At 55.9% G+C, this 18854-nt stretch overlaps 1 protein-coding gene across 3 annotated transcripts in view; it reads left to right on the top strand.

Annotated features, from left to right (window-relative positions):
• Positions 1 to 18854, top strand: part of LOC140394381 (uncharacterized) — a 394661-nt gene that overhangs the window by 30174 nt on the left and 345633 nt on the right. For all 3 annotated transcript variants that reach the window (XM_072481612.1, XM_072481601.1, XM_072481593.1), the window contains exon 4: positions 11315 to 11503. In XM_072481612.1, the coding sequence (XP_072337713.1) occupies positions 11315 to 11503 (189 nt within the window). The remainder of the gene's footprint in view (positions 1 to 11314; positions 11504 to 18854) is intronic.

Here is an 18854-nt window from a genome sequence, read left to right as displayed (position 1 = left end):
GTGGGGAGTTGGATGGGGTACAGTCTGTGTGTGTGAGGGTGAGGAGTTGGATGGGGAACAGTGTGTATGTGAGGGTGGGGAGTTGGATGAGGCACAGTGTGTGTGCGAGGGTGGGGAGTTGGATGGGGTACAGTGTGTGTGTGAGGGTGGGGAGTTGGATGGGGTACAGTGTGTGTGAGGGTGGGGCGTTGGATGGGGCACAGTGTAAGTGTGAGGGTGGGGAGTTGGATGGGGTTCAGTGTGTGTGTGAGGGTGTGGAGTTGGATGGGGTACAGTGTGTGTGTGAGGGTGAAGAGCTGGATGGGGTACAGTGTGTGTGTGTGAAGGTGAGAAATTGGATGGGGTACAGTGGGTGTGAGGGTGGGGAGTTGGATGGGGTACAGTGTGTGTGAGGGTGGGGAGTTGGATGGGGAACAGTGTGTGTGTGAGGGTGGGGAGTTGGATAGTGTACAGTGTGTGTGTGAGGGTGGGGAGTTGGATGGGGTACAGTGTGTGTGTGAGGGTGGAGGGTTAGATGGGGTACAGTGTGTGTGAGGGTGGGGGGTTGGATGGGGTACAGTGCGTGTGTGAGGGTGGGGAGTTGGATGGGGTGCAGTGTGTGTGTGAGGGTGGGGAGTTGGATGGGGTACAGTGTGTGTGTCAGGGTGAGGAGTTGGATGGGGTACATTGTGTGTGTGACGGTGGGGAGTTGGATGGGGTACAGTGTGTGTGTGAGGGTGAGGAGTTGGATGGGGTACAGTGTGTGGGTGAGGGTGGGGAGTTGGATGGGGTACAGTGGGTGTGAGGGTGGGGAGTTGGATGGGGTACAGTGTGTGTGAGGGTGAGGAGTTGGATGGGGTACAGTGGGTGTGAGGGTGGGAGTTGGATGGGATAAAGTGTGTGTGTGAGGGTGGGGAGTTGGATGGGGTACAGTGTGTGTGACGGAGGGGAGTTGGATGGGGTACAGTGTGTGTGTGAGGGTGAGGAGTTGGATGGGGTAAAGTGTGTGTGAGGGTGAGGAGTTGGATGGGGTACAGTGGGTGTGAGGGTGGGGAGTTGGTGGGTACAGTGTGTGTGAGGGTGAGGAGTTGGATGGGGTACAGTGGGTGTGAGGGTGGGGAGTTGGATGGGATACAGTGTGTGTGAGGGTGGGGAGTTCGATGGGGTACAGTGTGTGTGATGGTGGGGAGTTGGATGGGGTACAGTGTGTGTGTGAGGGTGGGGAGTTGGATGGGGTACAGTCTGTGTGTGTGAGGGTGAGGAGTTGGATGGGGACCAGTGTGTATGTGAGGGTGGGGAGTTGGATGGGGTACAGTCTGTGTGTGTGAGGGTGAGGAGTTCGATGGGGAACAGTGTGTGTGTGAGGGTGGGGAGTTGGATGGGGTACAGTCTGTGTGTGTGAGGGTGAGGAGTTGGATGGGGAACAGTGTGTATGTGAGGGTGGGGAGTTGGATGAGGCACAGTGTGTGTGCGAGGGTGGGGAGTTGGATGGGGTACAGTGTGTGTGTGAGGGTGGGGAGTTGGATGGGGTACAGTGTGTGTGAGGGTGGGGCGTTGGATGGGGCACAGTGTATGTGTGAGGGTGGGGAGTTGGATGGGGTTCAGTGTGTGTGTGAGGGTGGGGAGTTGGATGGGGTACAGTGTGTGTGTGAGGGTGAAGAGCTGGATGGGGTACAGTGTGTGTGTGTGAAGGTGAGAAATTGGATGGGGTACAGTGGGTGTGAGGGTGGGGAGTTGGATGGGGTACAGTGTGTGTGAGGGTGGGGAGTTGGATGGGGAACAGTGTGTGTGTGAGGGTGGGGAGTTGGATGGGGTACAGTGTGTGTGTGAGGGTGGGGAGTTGGATGAGCTACAGTGTGTGTGAAGGTGGGGAGTTGGATGGGGCACAGTGTGTGTGTGAGGGTGGGGAGTTGGATGGGGTTCAGTGTGTGTGTGAGGGTGGGGAGTTGGATGGGGTACAGTGTGTGTTTGAGGGTGAAGAGCTGGATGGGGTACAGTGTGTGTGTGAGGGTGGGGAGTTGGATGGGGTACAGTGTGTGTGTGAGGGTGGGGAGTTGGATGGGGTACAGTGTGTGTGTGAGGGTGGGGGGTTAGATGGGGTACAGTGTGTGTGAGGGTGGGGGGTTGGATGGGGTACAGTGTGTGTGTGTGGGTGGGAGTTGGATGGGGTACAGTGTGTGTGTGAGGGTGGGGAGTTGGATGGGGTACAGTGTGTGTGTGAGGGTGGGGAGTTGGATGGGGTACAGCGTGTGTGTGAAGGTGGGGAGTAGGATGGGGTACAGTGTGTTTGTGAGGGTGGGGGGTTGGATGGTGTCCAGTGTGTGTGTGAGGGTGGGGAGTTGGATGGGGTACAGTGTGCGTGTGTGATGGTGGGGGGTTGGAAGGGGTACAGTGTGTGTGTGAGGGTGGGGGGTTGGATGCGGTACAGTGTGTGTGTGAGGGTGGGGGGTTGGATGGGGTACAGTGTGTGTGAGGTGGGAGTTGGATAGTGTACAGTGTGTGTGTGAGGGTGGGGAGTTGGATGGGGTACAGTGTGTGTGAGGGTGGGGAGTTGGATGGGGTACAGTGTGTGTGTGAGGATGGGGCGTTGGATGGGGTACAGTGTGTGTGTGAGGGTGGGGGGGTTGGATGGGGTACAGTGTGTGTGTGAGGGTGGGAAGTTGGATGGGGAAGAGTGTGTGTGTGAGGGTGGGAGTTGGATAGTGTACAGTGTGTGTGTGAGGGTGGGGAGTTGGATGGGGTACAGTGTGTGTGTGAGGGTGGGGGGTTAGATGGGGTACAGTGTGTGTGAGGGTGGGGGGTTGGATGGGGTACAGTGCGTGTGTGAGGGTGGGGAGTTGGATGGGGTGCAGTGTGTGTGTGAGGGTGGGGAGTTGGATGGGGTACAGTATGTGTGTCAGGGTGAGGAGTTGGATGGGGTACATTGTGTGTGTGACGGTGGGGATTTGGATGGGGTACAGTGTGTGTGTGAGGGTGAGGAGTTGGATGGGGTACAGTGTGTGTGTGAGGGTGGGGAGTTGGATGGGGTACAGTGGGTGTGAGGGTGGGGAGTTGGATGGGGTACAGTGTGTGTGAGGGTGAGGAGTTGGATGGGGTACAGTGGGTGTGAGGGTTGGAGTTGGATGGGATACAGTGTGTGTGTGAGGGTGGGGAGTTGGATGGGGTACAGTGTGTGTGACGGAGGGGAGTTGGATGGGGTACAGTGTGTGTGTGAGGGTGAGGAGTTGGATGGGGTAAAGTGTGTGTGAGGGTGAGGAGTTGGATGGGGTACAGTGGGTGTGAGGGTGGGGAGTTGATGGGTACAGTGTGTGTGAGGGTGAGGAGTTGGATGGGGTACAGTGGGTGTGAGGGTGGGGAGTTGGATGGGATACAGTGTGTGTGAGGGTGGGGAGTTGGATGGGGTACAGTGTGTGTGATGGTGGGGAGTTGGATGGGGTACAGTGTGTGTGTGAGGGTGGGGTGTTGGATGGGGTACAGTCTGTGTGTGTGAGGGTGAGGAGTTGGATGGGGACCAGTGTGTATGTGAGGGTGGGGAGTTGGATGGGGTACAGTCTGTGTGTGTGAGGGTGAGGAGTTGGATGGGGAACAGTGTGTGTGTGAGGGTGGGGAGTTGGATGGGGTACAGTCTGTGTGTGTGAGGGTGAGGAGTTGGATGGGGAACAGTGTGTATGTGAGGGTGAGGAGTTGGATGAGGCACAGTGTGTGTGCGAGGGTGGGGAGTTGGATGGGGTACAGTGTGTGTGTGAGGGTGGGGAGTTGGATGGGGTACAGTGTATGTGAGGGTGGGGAGTTGGATGGGGCACAGTGTGTGTGTGAGGGTGGGGAGTTGGATGGGGTTCAGTGTGTGTGTGAGGGTGGGGAGTTGGATGGGGTACAGTGTGTGTGTGAGGGTGAAGAGCTGGATGGGGTACAGTGTGTGTGTGTGAAGGTGAGTAGTTAGATGGGGTACAGTGGGTGTGAGGGTGGGGAGTTGGATGGGGTACAGTGTGTGTGAGGGTGGGGAGTTGGATGGGGAACAGTGTGTGTGTGAGGGTGGGAGTTGGATAGTGTACAGTGTGTGTGCGAGGGTGCGGGGGTTGGATGGGGTACAGTGTGTGTGATAGTGTGGGGAGTTGGATGGGGTACAGTGTGTGTGCGAGGGTGGGGAGTTGGATGGGGTACAGTGTGTGTGTGAGGGTGGGGAGTTGGATGGGGTACAGTGTATGTGAGGGTGGGGAGTTGGATGGGGCACAGTTTGTGTGTGAGGGTGGGGAGTTGGATAGGGTTCAGTGTGTGTGTGAGGGTGGGGAGTTGGATGGGGTACAGTGTGTGTGTGAGGGTGAAGAGCTGGATGGGGTACAGTGTGTGTGTGTGAAGGTGAGTAGTTAGATGGGGTACAGTGGGTGTGAGGGTGGGGAGTTGGATGGGGTACAGTGTGTGTGAGGGTGGGGAGTTGGATGGGGAACAGTGTGTGTGTGAGGGTGGGAGTTGGATAGTGTACAGTGTGTGTGCGAGGGTGCGGGGGTTGGATGGGGTACAGTGTGTGTGATAGTGTGGGGAGTTGGATGGGGTACAGTGTGTGTGTGAGGGTGGGGGTTGGATGGGGTACAGTGGGTGTGAGGGTGGGGAGTTTGATGGGGTACAGTGTGTGTGTGAGGGTGGGGAGTTGGATGGGGTACAGTGTGTGTGTGAGGGCGGGGGGTTAGATGGGGTACAGTGTGTGTGAGGGTGGGGGGTTGGATGGGGTACAGTGTGTGTGTGAGGGTGGGAGTTGGATGGGGTACAGTGTGTGTGTGAGGGTGGGGAGTTCGATGGGGTACAGTGTGTGTGTGAGGGTGGGGTGTTGGATGGGGTACAGCGTGTGTGTGAAGGTGGGGAGTAGGATGGGGTACAGTGTGTGTGTGAGGGTGGGGGGTTGGATGGTGTACAGTGTGTGTGTGAGGGTGGGGAGTTGGATGGGGTACAGTGTGCGTGTGTGAGGGTGGGGGGTTGGATGGGGTACAGTGTGTGTGTGAGGGTGGGGGGTTGGATGAGGTACAGTGTGTGTGTGAGGGTGGGGTGTTGGATGGGGTACAGTGTGTGTGTGAGGGTGGGAGTTGGATAGTGTACAGTGTGTGTGTGAGGGTGGGGAGTTGGATGGGGTACAGTGTGTGTGTGAGGGTTTGGTGTTGGATGGGGTACAGTGTGTGTGTGAGGGTGGGGAGTTGGATGGGGTACAGTGTGTGTTTGAGGGTGGGGAGTTGGATGGGGTACAGTGTGTGTGTGAGGGTGGGGAGTTGGATGGGGTACAGTGTGTATGTGACGGTGGGAAGATGGATGGGGTACAGTGTGTGTGTGAGGGTGGGGAGTTGGATGGGGTACAGTGTGTATGTGAGGGTGGGAAGTTGGATGGGATACAGTGTGTGTCTGAGGGTGGGGGGTTGGTTGGGGTACAGTCGTGTGAGAGGGTGGGGAGTTGGTTGGGGTACAGTAGTTTGTGAGGGTGGGGAGTTGGAAGGGGTACAGTGTGTGTGAGGGTGGGGAGTTGGATGGGGTACAGTGTGTGTGTGAGGGTTTGGTGTTGGATGGGGTACAGTGTGTGTGAGGGTGGGGAGTTGGATGGGGTACAGTGTGTGTGTGAGGGTGGGGAGTTGGATGGGGTACAGTGTGTGTGTGAGGGTGGGGAGTTGGTTGGTGTACTGTGTGTGTGTGAGGGCGGGGTGTTGGATGGGGTACAATGTGTATGTGTGAGGATGGGGTTTTGGATGGGGTACAGTATGTGTGAGAGGGTGGGGTGTTGGATGAGGTACAGTGTGTGTGAGAGGGTGTGGAGTTGGATGGGGTACAGTGTGTATGTGTGAGGGTGGGGAGTTGGTTGGTGTACAGTGTGTGCGTGAGGGTGGGGAGTTGGATGGGGTACAGTGTGTGTGAGAGGGTGGGGAGTTGGATGGGGAACAGTGTGTATGTGAGGGTGGGGACTTGGATGGGGCACAGTGTGTGTGTGAGGGTGGGGAGTTGGATGTGGTACAGTGTGTGTGTGAGGGTGGGGAGTTGGATGGGGTACAGTGTGTGTGATGGTGGGGAGTTGGATGGGGTACAGTGTGTGTGTGAGGGTGGGGTGTTGGATGGGGTACAGTCTGTGTGTGTGAGGGTGAGGAGTTGGATGGGGACCAGTGTGTATGTGAGGGTGGGGAGTTGGATGGGGTACAGTCTGTGTGTGTGAGGGTGAGGAGTTGGATGGGGAACAGTGTGTGTGTGAGGGTGGGGAGTTGGATGGGGTACAGTCTGTGTGTGTGAGGGTGAGGAGTTGGATGGGGAACAGTGTGTATGTGAGGGTGAGGAGTTGGATGAGGCACAGTGTGTGTGCGAGGGTGGGGAGTTGGATGGGGTACAGTGTGTGTGTGAGGGTGGGGAGTTGGATGGGGTACAGTGTATGTGAGGGTGGGGAGTTGGATGGGGCACAGTGTGTGTGTGAGGGTGGGGAGTTGGATGGGGTTCAGTGTGTGTGTGAGGGTGGGGAGTTGGATGGGGTACAGTGTGTGTGTGAGGGTGAAGAGCTGGATGGGGTACAGTGTGTGTGTGTGAAGGTGAGTAGTTAGATGGGGTACAGTGGGTGTGAGGGTGGGGAGTTGGATGGGGTACAGTGTGTGTGAGGGTGGGGAGTTGGATGGGGAACAGTGTGTGTGTGAGGGTGGGAGTTGGATAGTGTACAGTGTGTGTGCGAGGGTGCGGGGGTTGGATGGGGTACAGTGTGTGTGATAGTTTGGGGAGTTGGATGGGGTACAGTGTGTGTGCGAGGGTGGGGAGTTGGATGGGGTACAGTGTGTGTGTGAGGGTGGGGAGTTGGATGGGGTACAGTGTATGTGAGGGTGGGGAGTTGGATGGGGCACAGTGTGTGTGTGAGGGTGGGGAGTTGGATGGGGTTCAGTGTGTGTGTGAGGGTGGGGAGTTGGATGGGGTACAGTGTGTGTGTGAGGGTGAAGAGCTGGATGGGGTACAGTGTGTGTGTGTGAAGGTGAGTAGTTAGATGGGGTACAGTGGGTGTGAGGGTGGGGAGTTGGATGGGGTACAGTGTGTGTGAGGGTGGGGAGTTGGATGGGGAACAGTGTGTGTGTGAGGGTGGGAGTTGGATAGTGTACAGTGTGTGTGCGAGGGTGCGGGGGTTGGATGGGGTACAGTGTGTGTGATAGTGTGGGGAGTTGGATGGGGTACAGTGTGTGTGTGAGGGTGGGGGTTGGATGTGGTACAGTGGGTGTGAGGGTGGGGAGTTTGATGGGGTACAGTGTGTGTGTGAGGGTGGGGAGTTGGATGGGGTACAGTGTGTGTGTGAGGGCGGGGGGTTAGATGGCGTACAGTGTGTGTGAGGGTGGGGGGTTGGATGGGGTACAGTGTGTGTGTGAGGGTGGGAGTTGGATGGGGTACAGTGTGTGTGTGAGGGTGGGGAGTTCGATGGGGTACAGTGTGTGTGTGAGGGTGGGGTGTTGGATGGGGTACAGCGTGTGTGTGAAGGTGGGGAGTAGGATGGGGTACAGTGTGTGTGTGAGGGTGGGGGGTTGGATGGTGTACAGTGTGTGTGTGAGGGTGGGGAGTTGGATGGGCTACAGTGTGCGTGTGTGAGGGTGGGGGGTTGGATGGGGTACAGTGTGTGTGTGAGGGTGGGGGGTTGGATGAGGTACAGTGTGTGTGTGAGGGTGGGGTGTTGGATGGGGTACAGTGTGTGTGTGAGGGTGGGAGTTGGATAGTGTACAGTGTGTGTGTGAGGGTGGGGAGTTGGATGGGGTACAGTGTGTGTGTGAGGGTTTGGTGTTGGATGGGGTACAGTGTGTGTGTGAGGGTGGGGAGTTGGATGGGGTACAGTGTGTGTTTGAGGGTGGGGAGTTGGATGGGGTACAGTGTGTGTGTGAGGGTGGGGAGTTGGATGGGGTACAGTGTGTATGTGACGGTGGGAAGATGGATGGGGTACAGTGTGTGTGTGAGGGTGGGGAGTTGGATGGGGTACAGTGTGTATGTGAGGGTGGGAAGTTGGATGGGATACAGTGTGTGTCTGAGGGTGGGGGGTTGGTTGGGGTACAGTCGTGTGAGAGGGTGGGGAGTTGGTTGGGGTACAGTAGTTTGTGAGGGTGGGGAGTTGGAAGGGGTACAGTGTGTGTGAGGGTGGGGAGTTGGATGGGGTACAGTGTGTGTGTGAGGGTTTGGTGTTGGATGGGGTACAGTGTGTGTGAGGGTGGGGAGTTGGATGGGGTACAGTGTGTGTGTGAGGGTGGGGAGTTGGATGGGGTACAGTGTGTGTGTGAGGGTGGGGAGTTGGTTGGTGTACTGTGTGTGTGTGAGGGCGGGGTGTTGGATGGGGTACAATGTGTATGTGTGAGGATGGTGTTTTGGATGGGGTACAGTATGTGTGAGAGGGTGGGGTGTTGGATGAGGTACAGTGTGTGTGAGAGGGTGTGGAGTTGGATGGGGTACAGTGTGTATGTGTGAGGGTGGGGAGTTGGTTGGTGTACAGTGTGTGTGTGAGGGTGGGGAGTTGGATGGGGTACAGTGTGTGTGAGAGGGTGGGGAGTTGGATGGGGAACAGTGTGTATGTGAGGGTGGGGACTTGGATGGGGCACAGTGTGTGTGTGAGGGTGGGGAGTTGGATGTGGTACAGTGTGTGTGTGAGGGTGGGGAGTTGGATGGGGTACAGTGTGTGTGAGGGTGGGGAGTTGGATGGGGCACAGTGTGTGTGTGAGGGTGGGGAGTTGAATGGGGTACAGTGTGTGTGTGAGGGTGGGGAGTTGGATGGGGTACAGTGTGTGTGTGAGGGTGAGGAGCTGGGTGGGGTACAGTGTGTGTGTGTGAGGGTGAGAAGTTGGATGGGGTACAGTGGGTGTGAGGGTGGGGAGTTGGATGGGGTACAGTGTGTGTGTGAGGGTGGGAGTTGGATAGTGTACAGTGTGTGTGCGAGGGTGCGGGGGTTGGATGGGGTACAGTGTGTGTGTGAGGGTGGGGAGTTGGATCGGGTACAGTGTGTGTGAGGGTGGGGAGTTGGATGGGGTACAGTGTATATGTGTGAGGGTGGGGAGTTGGCTGGGGTACAGTGTGTGTGTGACGGTGGGGAGTTGGATGGGGTCCAGTGTGTGTGAGAGGGTGGGGAGTTGGATGGGGTACAGTGTGTATGTGTGAAGGTGGGGAGTTGGTTGGTGTACAGTGTGTGTGTGAGGGTGGGGAGTTGGTTGGTGTACAGTGTGTGTGTGAGGGTGGGGAGTTGGATGGGGTACAGTGTGTGTGTGAGGGTGGGGAGTTGGATGAGGTACAGTGTGTGTGAGAGTGTGGGGAGTTGGTTGGTGTACAGTGCGTGTGTGAGGGTGGGGAGTTGGATGGGGTACAGTATGTCTGTGAGGGTGGGGGATTGGATAGGGTACAGTGTGTGTGTGAGGGTTGGGAGTTGGATACGGTACAGTGTATATGTGTGAGGGTGGGGAGTTGGATGGGGTACAGTGTGTGTGTGAGGGTGGGGAGTTGGTTGGTGTACTGTGTGTGTGTGAGGGTGGGGTGTTGGATGGGGTACAATGTGTATGTGTGAGGATGGGGAGTTGGATGGGGTACAATATGTGTGAGAGGGTGGGGTGTTGGATGAGGTACAGTGTGTGTGAGAGGGTATGGATTTGGATGGGGTACACTGTGTATGTGTGAGGGTGGGGAGTTGGTTAGTGTACAGTGTGTGTGTGAGGGTGGGGAGTTGGATGGGGTACAGTTTGTGTGAGAGGGTGGGGAGTTGGATGGGGTACTGTGTGTGTGTGAGGGTGGGGAGTTGGTTGGTGTACAGTGTGTGTGTGAGGGTGGGGAGTTGGATGGGGTACAGTGTGTGTGAGAGGGTGGGGAGTTGGATGGGGTACTGTGTGTGTGTGAGGGTGGGGGGTTGGATGGTGTACAGTGTGTGTGTGAGGGTGGGGAGTTGGATGGGGTACTGTGTGTGTAAGGGTGGGGAGTAGGATGGGGTACAGTGTGTGTGTGAGGGTGGGGAGTTGGATGGGGTACTGTGTGTGTGAGGGTGGGGAGTAGGATGGGGTACAGTGTGTGTGTGAGGTTGGGGAATTGGATGGGATACAGTGTGTGTGAGGGTGGGGAGTTGGATGGGGTACAGTGTGTGTGTGAGGGTGGGGAGTTGGTCGGTGCACAGTGTGTGTGTGTGAGGGTGGGGAGATGGATGGGGTACAGTGTGTCTGTGAGGGTGGGGTGTTCTATGGGGTACAATGTGTGTGTGAGGGTGGGGAATTGGATGGGGTACTGTGTGTGTGTGAGGGTGGGGAGTTGGATGGGGTACAGTGTGTGTGTGAGGGTGGGGAGTTGGATGGGGTACAGTGTGTGTGTGTGTGTGTGTGGGTGGGGAGTTTGATGGGGTATAGTTTGTGTGTGAGGGTGGGGAGTTGGATGGGGTACAGTGTGTGTGTGCGGGTGGGGAGTTGGGTGGGATACTGTGTGTGTGAGGGTGGGGAGTTGGATGGGGTACAGTGTGTGTGTGTGTGATGGTGCGAAGTCGGATTGGGTGCAGCGTGCTTGTGTGAGGGTGGGGTGTTGGATGGGGTACAGTCTGTGTGAGAGTGGTTAGTTGGATGGGGTACTGTGTGTTTGAAGGTGGAGAGTCAGATTCGGTACAGTGTGTGTGAGGGTGGGGTGTTCGTTGGGGTACAGTGGGTGTGAGATTGGGGTGTTGAATGTGGGGCAGTGTGTGCGAGGGTGGGGATTTGGATGGGTTCACTGCCAGTCTTTAACCTATGGCTTCCCTGTCTAAGGAAGGGAGTATCTTCGGGCCCCGTATCTAAGGAAGGATGTGCTGGCCGTGGAAAGGGTCCAGAGGAGGTTCACAAGAATGATCCCTGGAATGAAGAACTTGTCGTATCAGGAACGGTTGGGGACTCTGTGTCTGTATTCGTTGGAGTTTAGAACGATGAGAGGGTGATCTTATTGAAACTTACAGGATACTGTGAGGCCTGGATAGAGTGGACGTGGAGAGGATGTCTCCATTTCTAGAAAAAACTAGAAGCCGAGGACACCATCTCCGATTAAAGGGACGATCCTTTAAAACTGAGAAGAGGAGGAATTTCTTCAGCCAGAGGGTGGTGAATCTGTGGAACTCTTTACTGCAGAAGGCTGTGGAGGCCAAATCACTGAGTGTCTTCAAGACAGAGATAGATAGGTTCTTGATTAATAAGGGGATCAGGGGTTATGGGAAGAAGGCAGGAGAATGGCGATGAGAAAAATATGAGCCATGATTGAATGGCGGAACAGACTCGATGGGCCGAGTGGCCTAATTCTGCACCTATGTCTTATGGTCTTATGGACTCCTGTCTCTCTACTGTAGGTCTCAATGTTAATAGAAGCTCTTTTGTCTCCACAGGTTGTCCCAACAACCTGGAGCACCTCCCCCGTTCTTCCCTAAACTCACTCCTCCAACAGCAGGCCAATTGTGATTTGTCGAAGATGCCGAGACCCTATCACACCCTCCCCTGTCTTCCGACTGCTCACCTGTACTGGAGTTCGCCATGTTTGCAGGAGGACGAGGAAGTCGAGCCACTCATGGACTCAGGTACTGAACTACCCAGTTAGAGTCAGTCTGCATCTCAGAACAGAGCCTGTGCCCAGTGGTCAAACTCTAGATATTGTGGCCGGTCATAGCTATAGGACATCACGCCAACCCAAGCTGTTCACAATGTGTAATTATAACAGGAGGAGATGGTGGTATCATGGTAGATAAAGCAGTAATGTCACTGGACTAGTTATACAGGGCCCCAGGTACAGGGTGTAGCGCACAAAGACTCCGTGAGACAAATAGAGTGAAGTCGATGAGGCTTTATTAAGCGTGTCTGTTCCCCCGCAGCTCGATAGTAGAATGGCCTGCGGGGGAGGACTCCGACTTCTTATACTCCGCCTTCAGGGCGGAGCTAGAGGTCAACGGCCAACCAGGACCCGGGATCTGTCAGCCAATGACATTAGGGCTTCCAGTCCCACATGACCCCTAATACATACTACCACATTCACCCCTTGTCAAAAATGAACCCGGCGGGGTGATGCTTCACATGGTGGTAAGGGTTTACAGGGCTGGTCCTGGGAGGAAAACATTCATATGGCAATACAGCATGTACAATTTTGTCCTGTTTCAACTATTTACAGAAGGTATCGGGAGAAAAGCAAAATGTTGTTGTGAAAAGTCCATATATTGATTTAGATCGACGCCACGAGTCGGTCGGGCGGTCTGGTCGTCCGTGTCGATCGCCTCGGCCCCGGTGGTGGTGGTGGTGCTTGTACCGGTGTTGTCGTCTCCGGGAGCCTTACGGTTTCAGCTTGGGCTTTATTCTTGGTCGGGCCTGAGGGGAGGGGAACCGATCCTCCTGGGAAGGGGGCGGTCGCGGGGTGTGGCGGTGGCAGGAAGGGGGGGGGTTGGGTGAATGGTGTCGGGGGGGGGGGGGTGTTGCCGGCGGGCGCCAGATCCCGCAGGGAGACCGTGTCCTGTCGGCCGTCGGGGTACTCCACGTAAGCGTACTGCGGGTTCGCGTGGAGGAGGTGAACCCTTTCGACCAACGGGTCCGCCTTGTGTGCCCGCACATGCTTTCGGAGCAAGATGGGTCCTGGGGCCGCCAGCCAGGTCGGCAGCGACGTTCCAGAGGAGGACCTCCTAGGGAAGACAAGGAGACGCTCATGAGGCGTTTGATTAGTGCTCGTACATAATAGCGACCGGATGGAGTGGAGAGCGTCCGGGAGGACCTCCTGCCACCGTGAAACTGGGAGGTCCCTGGACCGTAGGGCCAGTAGGACGGTCTTCCAGACCGTGCCGTTCTCCCTCTCTACTTGCCCGTTCCCCCGGGGGTTGTAGCTGGTCGTCCTGCTTGAGGCTATGCCCTTGCTGAGCAGGAACTGGCGCAGCTCGTCACTCATGAAAGAGGACCCCCTGTCGCTGTGGACGTATGCGGGGCAACCGAACAGTGTGAAGATGGTGTTCAGGGCTTTAATGACTGTGGCCGCGGTCATGTCAGAGCAGGGGATGGCGAATGGGAAGCGGGAGTATTCGTCCACCACATTAAGGAAGTATGTGTTGCGATCGGTGGAGGGGAGGGGCCCCTTGAAATCCAGACTAAGGCGTTCAAAGGGGCGGGAAGCCTTAATCAGGTGCGCACCATCCGGCCTGAAAAAATGCGGTTTGCATTCCGCGCAGATGTGGCAGTCCCTTGTGACTGTACGGACCTCCTCTAAAGAGTATGGGAGGTTGCGGGACTTGATAAAGTGGAAAAACCGAGTGACCCCCCGGGTGGCAGAGGTCCTCGTGGAGGGTTTGGAGGCGGTTAATTTGTGCGTTGGCACATGTGCCGCGGGATAGGACATCGGACGGCTCGTTCAGCTTTCCGGGACGATACAAGATCTCGTAGTTGAAGGTGGAGAGCTCGATCCTCCACCTTAAGATCTTGTCGTTTTTGATTTTGCCCCGCAGTGCATTATCGAACATGAAGGCTACCGACCGTTGGTCGGTGAGGAGAGTGAATCTCCTGCCGGCCAGGTAATGCCTCCAATGTCGCACAGCTTCCACTATGGCTTGGGCTTCCTTTTCCACTGAGGAGTGGCGGATTTCTGAAGCGTGGAGGGTTCGGGAGAAAAAGGCCACGGGTCTGCCCGCTTGGTTAAGGGTGGCCGCTAGAGCTACGTCGGAGGCGTCGCTCTCGACCTGGAAGGGGAGGGACTCGTCGATGGCGCGCATCGTGGCCTTTGCGATATCCGCTTTGATGCGGCTGAAGGCCTGGCAAGCCTCTGTCGACAGAGGGAAGGTCGTGGTCTGTATTAGGGGGCGGGCCTTGTCTCGTACTGGGGGACCCACTGGGCGCAGTATGAAAAAAACCCCAGGCAGCGTTTCAGGGCTTTTGAGCAGTGCAAGAGGGGAAATTCCATGAGGGCGCGCATACGTTCGGGGTCGGGGCCTATTATCCCATTGCGCACTATGTAGCCCAGAATGGCTAGCCGGTTGGTGCTAAAAACGCACTTGTCCTCGTTGTACGTGAGGTTCAAGGCTTTGGCGGTCTGGAGGAATTTTTGGAGGTTGGCGTCGTGGTCCTGCTGGTCGTGGCCGCAGATGGTTACATTGTCGAGATACGGGAACGTGGCCCACAACCCATGTTGATCAACCATTCGGTCCATCTCCCGTTGGAAGACCGAGACCCTGTTTGTGACGCCAAATGGGACCCTTAGGAAATGGTATAATCGCCCGTCTGCCTCGAAGGCTGTGTACTTGCGGTCACTTGGGCGGATGGCGAGCTGATGGTAGGCGGACTGGAGGTCCACGGTGGAGAAGACCTTATATTGGGCAATCCGATTGACCATGTCGGATATGCGGGGGAGAGGGTACGCGTCTAGTTGTGTGTACCTGTTGATGGTCTGGCTATAGTCTATGACCATTCTTTGTTTCTCCCCTGTCTTCACCACTACCACCTGTGCTCTCCAGGGGCTATTGCTGGCCTGGATTATGCCTTCCTTTAGTAGCCGCTGGACTTCGGACCGAATGAAGGTCCGGTCCTGGGCGCTGTACCGTCTGCTCCTAGTGGCGACGGGTTTGCAATCCGGGGTGAGGTTTGCAAACAAGGATGGGGGTTGCACCTTGAGGGTAGCGAGGCCGCAGATAGTGAGTGGGGGTATTGGGCCGCCGAATTTGAACGTAAGGCTCTGTAGATTGCACTGGAAATCTTATCCCAGTAATGTGGGGGCGCAGAGTTGGGGAAGGACGTGTAGTTTGTAGTTTTTGAACTCCCTCCCCTGCACCGTTAGGGTAACTATGCAGAAACCTTGGATCTGTACGGAGTGGGATCCTGCAGCTAGGGAAATCTTTTGTGCGCTGGGATAGGTGGTCAAGAAACAGCGTCTTACCGTGTCGAGGTGGATAAAGCTCTCCGTGCTCCCGGAGGCGACTAGGCATGGTGTCTCGTGCCCGTTTATTAGCACCGTTGTCTTCGTCGTCTGGAGTGTCCGGGGCCGAGCTTGATCGAGCGTAATTGAAGCGAGACGTGGTTGTAGTAGTGGAGCGTCTTCCTCGAACCCCGTGGAGCCGTCGACACTGGGGTCCGTTGTTGCCGTCCAAGATGGCGTCGGGGATGAACAAAATGGCTGCCCCCCTACATCGCACATGGCTGGGGGGTCACAAGATGGCGGCGGGGGTGGACAAAATGGCCGCCCCCACGCGTCGTACAGGTCTGGGGTGGTCCAAGATGGCGGCGCCCTTCCTCCCCTCGTGGTGGCCGGGACCCAAAATGGCGGCGTCTGCGGGTCGCACATGGGGCGCTGGGGGGGTTGGGGAGCGTTGGACCGCGCGGGGCTCCCTCATCTCTGGGGACAGCGGTGGTCGGGACCCAAATTGGTAGCGCCGGCAGGTCATACGTGGGGACGGAGGGGGGGGGGTTGGGGAGCGTAAGCGGCGTGCAGGGCTCCCTGTTCTCCCGGGACCGCGGTGGTCGGGACCCAGAGCGGCTGCGCCTGCGGGTCGTACATGGGGTGCAGGGGGGGTTGGGGAGCGTAAGCGGCTTGCAGGGCTCCCTGGTCTCCCGGGACAGCGGCGACCTCGCGGGACCGGCACACAACCGCGAAATGGCCCTTTTTCCCGCAGCTTTTGCAGATTGCTGCGCGGGCCGAGCAGCGCTGCCGGGGGTGTTTCGCCTGGCCGCAGAAATAGCAGCGGGCGCCCCCGGTGCGACTTGGCGTTTGGACCGCGGGTGGGGTGTCCGGGGGGTGGTGGGTTTGTCGCAACGGGTACGTACGGAGCCCAATGGGCTGCCGCGCGGTCGGGGCCGTAGGCGCGGGTATTACACGCGGCCACGTCTAGGGAGGCTGCTAGGGCCCGTGCCTCTGAGAGTCCTAGCGACTCTTTTTCTAGAAGTCTTTGGCGGATTTGGGAGGAATTCATACCTGCCACAAAAGCATCTTGCATTAACATGTCCGTGTGTTCATTTGCGTTCACCGAAGGGCAGCTGCAGGCTCGTCCCAAAATCAGCAGCGCGGCGTAGAATTCGTCCATCGATTCTCCGGAACTTTGCCGTCTCGTCGCGAGCTGGTAGCGAGCGTAGATTTGGTTAACTGGGCGGACATAGAGACTTTTCAGTGCTGTGAACGCCGTCTGGAAACCCTCCGCGTCTTCGATGAGGGAGAAAATCTCCGTGCTTAACCTCGAGTGCAGGACCTGTAGTTTTTGGTCTTCTGTGACCCGGCCGGTGGCCGTTCTGAGGTAGGCCTCGAAACAAGTCTGCCAGTGCTTGAAGGCTGCTGCCGCGTTCACTGCGTGGGGGCTGATCCTCAGGCATTCCGGGATGATCCTGAGCTCCATAGTCCTTTTTAGGCACGCTTAATAAATTGTAGCGTACAAAGACTCCGTGAGACGAATAGAGTGAAGTCGATGAGACTTTATTAAGCGTGTCTGTTCCCCCGCAGCTCGATAGTAGAATGGCCTGCGGGGGAGGACTCCGGCTTCTTATACTCCGCCTTCAGGGCGGAGCTAGAGGTCAACGGCCAACCAGGACCCGGGATCTGTCAGCCAATGACATTAGGGCTTCCAGTCCCACATGACCCCTAATACATACGACCACACAGGGTCTGCGACCTGGGTTTAAATCCCCCCATGGCAGCTGGTGGAATTTGAATCCAATTAGTAAATTCTGGAATATAAAGCTAGTCTCCGTGATGGTGGCCATGACAACTATCATCGATAGTTGTACAAACCCATCTAGTTCACTATTCCCTTCAGGGATGGAAATCTATATCCTTAGCTGGTCTGGCCTACATATGACTCCAGACCCACAGCAATGTGGCTGCCTCTTAATGGCCCCTCTGAAATGGACTAAGCCACTCAGTGCAAGGGACAATTAGGGATAGGCAACAAATACTGGCCTGCCACAGCCCATGAAAGAATCAGAAATACATGTAGACACATGCTAGAGGCCATAATCTGCATTTCGAGGATTGATTATTGCTTCCATCAACATTTATTTGGTAAATATTTGGTATAACGACCAGAATCGCGATTACACCAGCCGCTTTGCCAGTGACAATATGAATTCAACCTCCACACCTCATCCATCCATGGCTGGGACTCGCTGCTTCAGAGGCTGCTAGAAGTGGAGTCAATGAATGATTTTGAGATGAAACTGGTTTAGCAGGCGAGGGGATTAAACTTACAGCAGTGCAGGGATAGAGCGGGGCAATGGGAATGACTAGATTGTTCTACAGTCTCAATGGGCCGAATGGCCAACTCTTTTGTCGTAATGAATCTTCTCCATTTCTACTCTGCACTGTTCCAGAAGGATGGTCATTTCATGACCTTTTGCCCACTTTCACTATCATTCCCTAATGAGATGTCCCATGGATTGCAAAATATCATAGTGTCGTGATTTCACCGAGTGTATTGATGTTTGGGTTAGTAAGGCATAAAGAGGGAACTGAGATTCCAGTGGGATGATGAGGCAAATCTAAACGTAACCAACATATAAATATAATATAGAAAACAATTATTTCTTAATTTTTTAATAAATTCCCCTATTTCATTCGCATGGGCTCATTCTCTGCAAACTAAAGGAATATGTTCAAGCCTTGCACCATTTTTGAATTACCTGGGAGCTTGGGGAGCCTATAGTTCCCCATTGATTTCTCTATGGTAACACCTCAGCCGATCAGAGTCGACTTGCTCACCAAACAACACCCCTTTCTCCTCTGACATAAATTGTGATTGTTTGAAATTTGGTATTCTTGAATTTGTCCTGATGAGTGCGAGAGGAAAAACTTCAACCACCCATGTCTCTTTTTTAATCCTGATCTCTGACTAAAGTCCATTCCTCAGGTACATGGTAAACTGGATCATACCCTGACTGCTTCATTGTCCCAGACATTTTGAAGGAACATTTCTGGTGGTGGCTCGAGGCAATACTAGGGGCAGTCGGCAATAATGAAGAACAAAGGGCGGAATTCTCCGAGCCAGAAACTAAGTGCTGACACTGGGATTGAATCGATGGTGTTTTATTACATCAATCCAACGGCCGTTAAGGGACAAGCACCGGCGCCACGTGAAACACGACTGATTCCAATGGAAACCGGTGTTTGATTCACCGGAGTTGGGATTGGCACTCAGGATGCTGACACTCTGCAGCCGCATATCAGCATCCTCCTCACCACACACACTCATCCCAGACAACAAGATGGCAGCAAGAAAACTGAACCCCATTTCACCGAATCTAAACTGGAGATCCTGCTAGACGCAGTGGAGGAGAGGTGGGCCACCCTGTACCCCAGGGTGGGGAGGCGGTTGTCACCAGCTATGTTGCACCAAGCCAGACGCAGGTGGGAGAGGTTGTGAGCATCATGGGCAACACTGCCAGGACCGGCCATAAGTGCAGGAAGAAACTGCACAGACTCCTCTGGGTGGCTGGATGAGTAGCCAGCAGTGTGCCCCTGGCACTAACCCCTATCCCACATACCTATAACCCCCACATCCTCCCCCCACCCCGCCCCCGGACAGCAACCGAACCCCCACCCTACACCACTCGCCAGCACCCATACTGGCCACCATGGCCAGGCGACCTGGCCAACAAGGCCACCAGCTACCCAACCCCTGTGCCATGCTGCATGCGTCCGACTCTCGAACACCACGCACTTTCTGTCTCCCCCTCTCCAGCTCGCATGCTGGAATCACCCATGAGGACAGAGGAAAGTGCTACCTTGGGCAGGAGTCAGATGTTGTCCAATTGTGCAGAGTATCAGAGCTCATCTCAGAGAGGGTTGTCATCATTCTCCATCCCATGGGCCAGACCCACTGTTACAGCCAAACCAGAACCCGCACCCCACAATGAGGCAGGTTGGAAGCACGGTGGGGTTTGCAAAGGGGGGGTGTGGAGAGGGGTGTTGAGTAGGGAGGTGTTGCTACC

The sequence above is a fragment of the Scyliorhinus torazame genome, chromosome 2, assembly GCF_047496885.1.
Source record: "Scyliorhinus torazame isolate Kashiwa2021f chromosome 2, sScyTor2.1, whole genome shotgun sequence".
NCBI lineage: Eukaryota > Metazoa > Chordata > Chondrichthyes > Carcharhiniformes > Scyliorhinidae > Scyliorhinus > Scyliorhinus torazame.
Note: the sequence above shows the minus strand (reverse complement) of the source record. Positions and strands in the feature narration are given on the sequence as shown.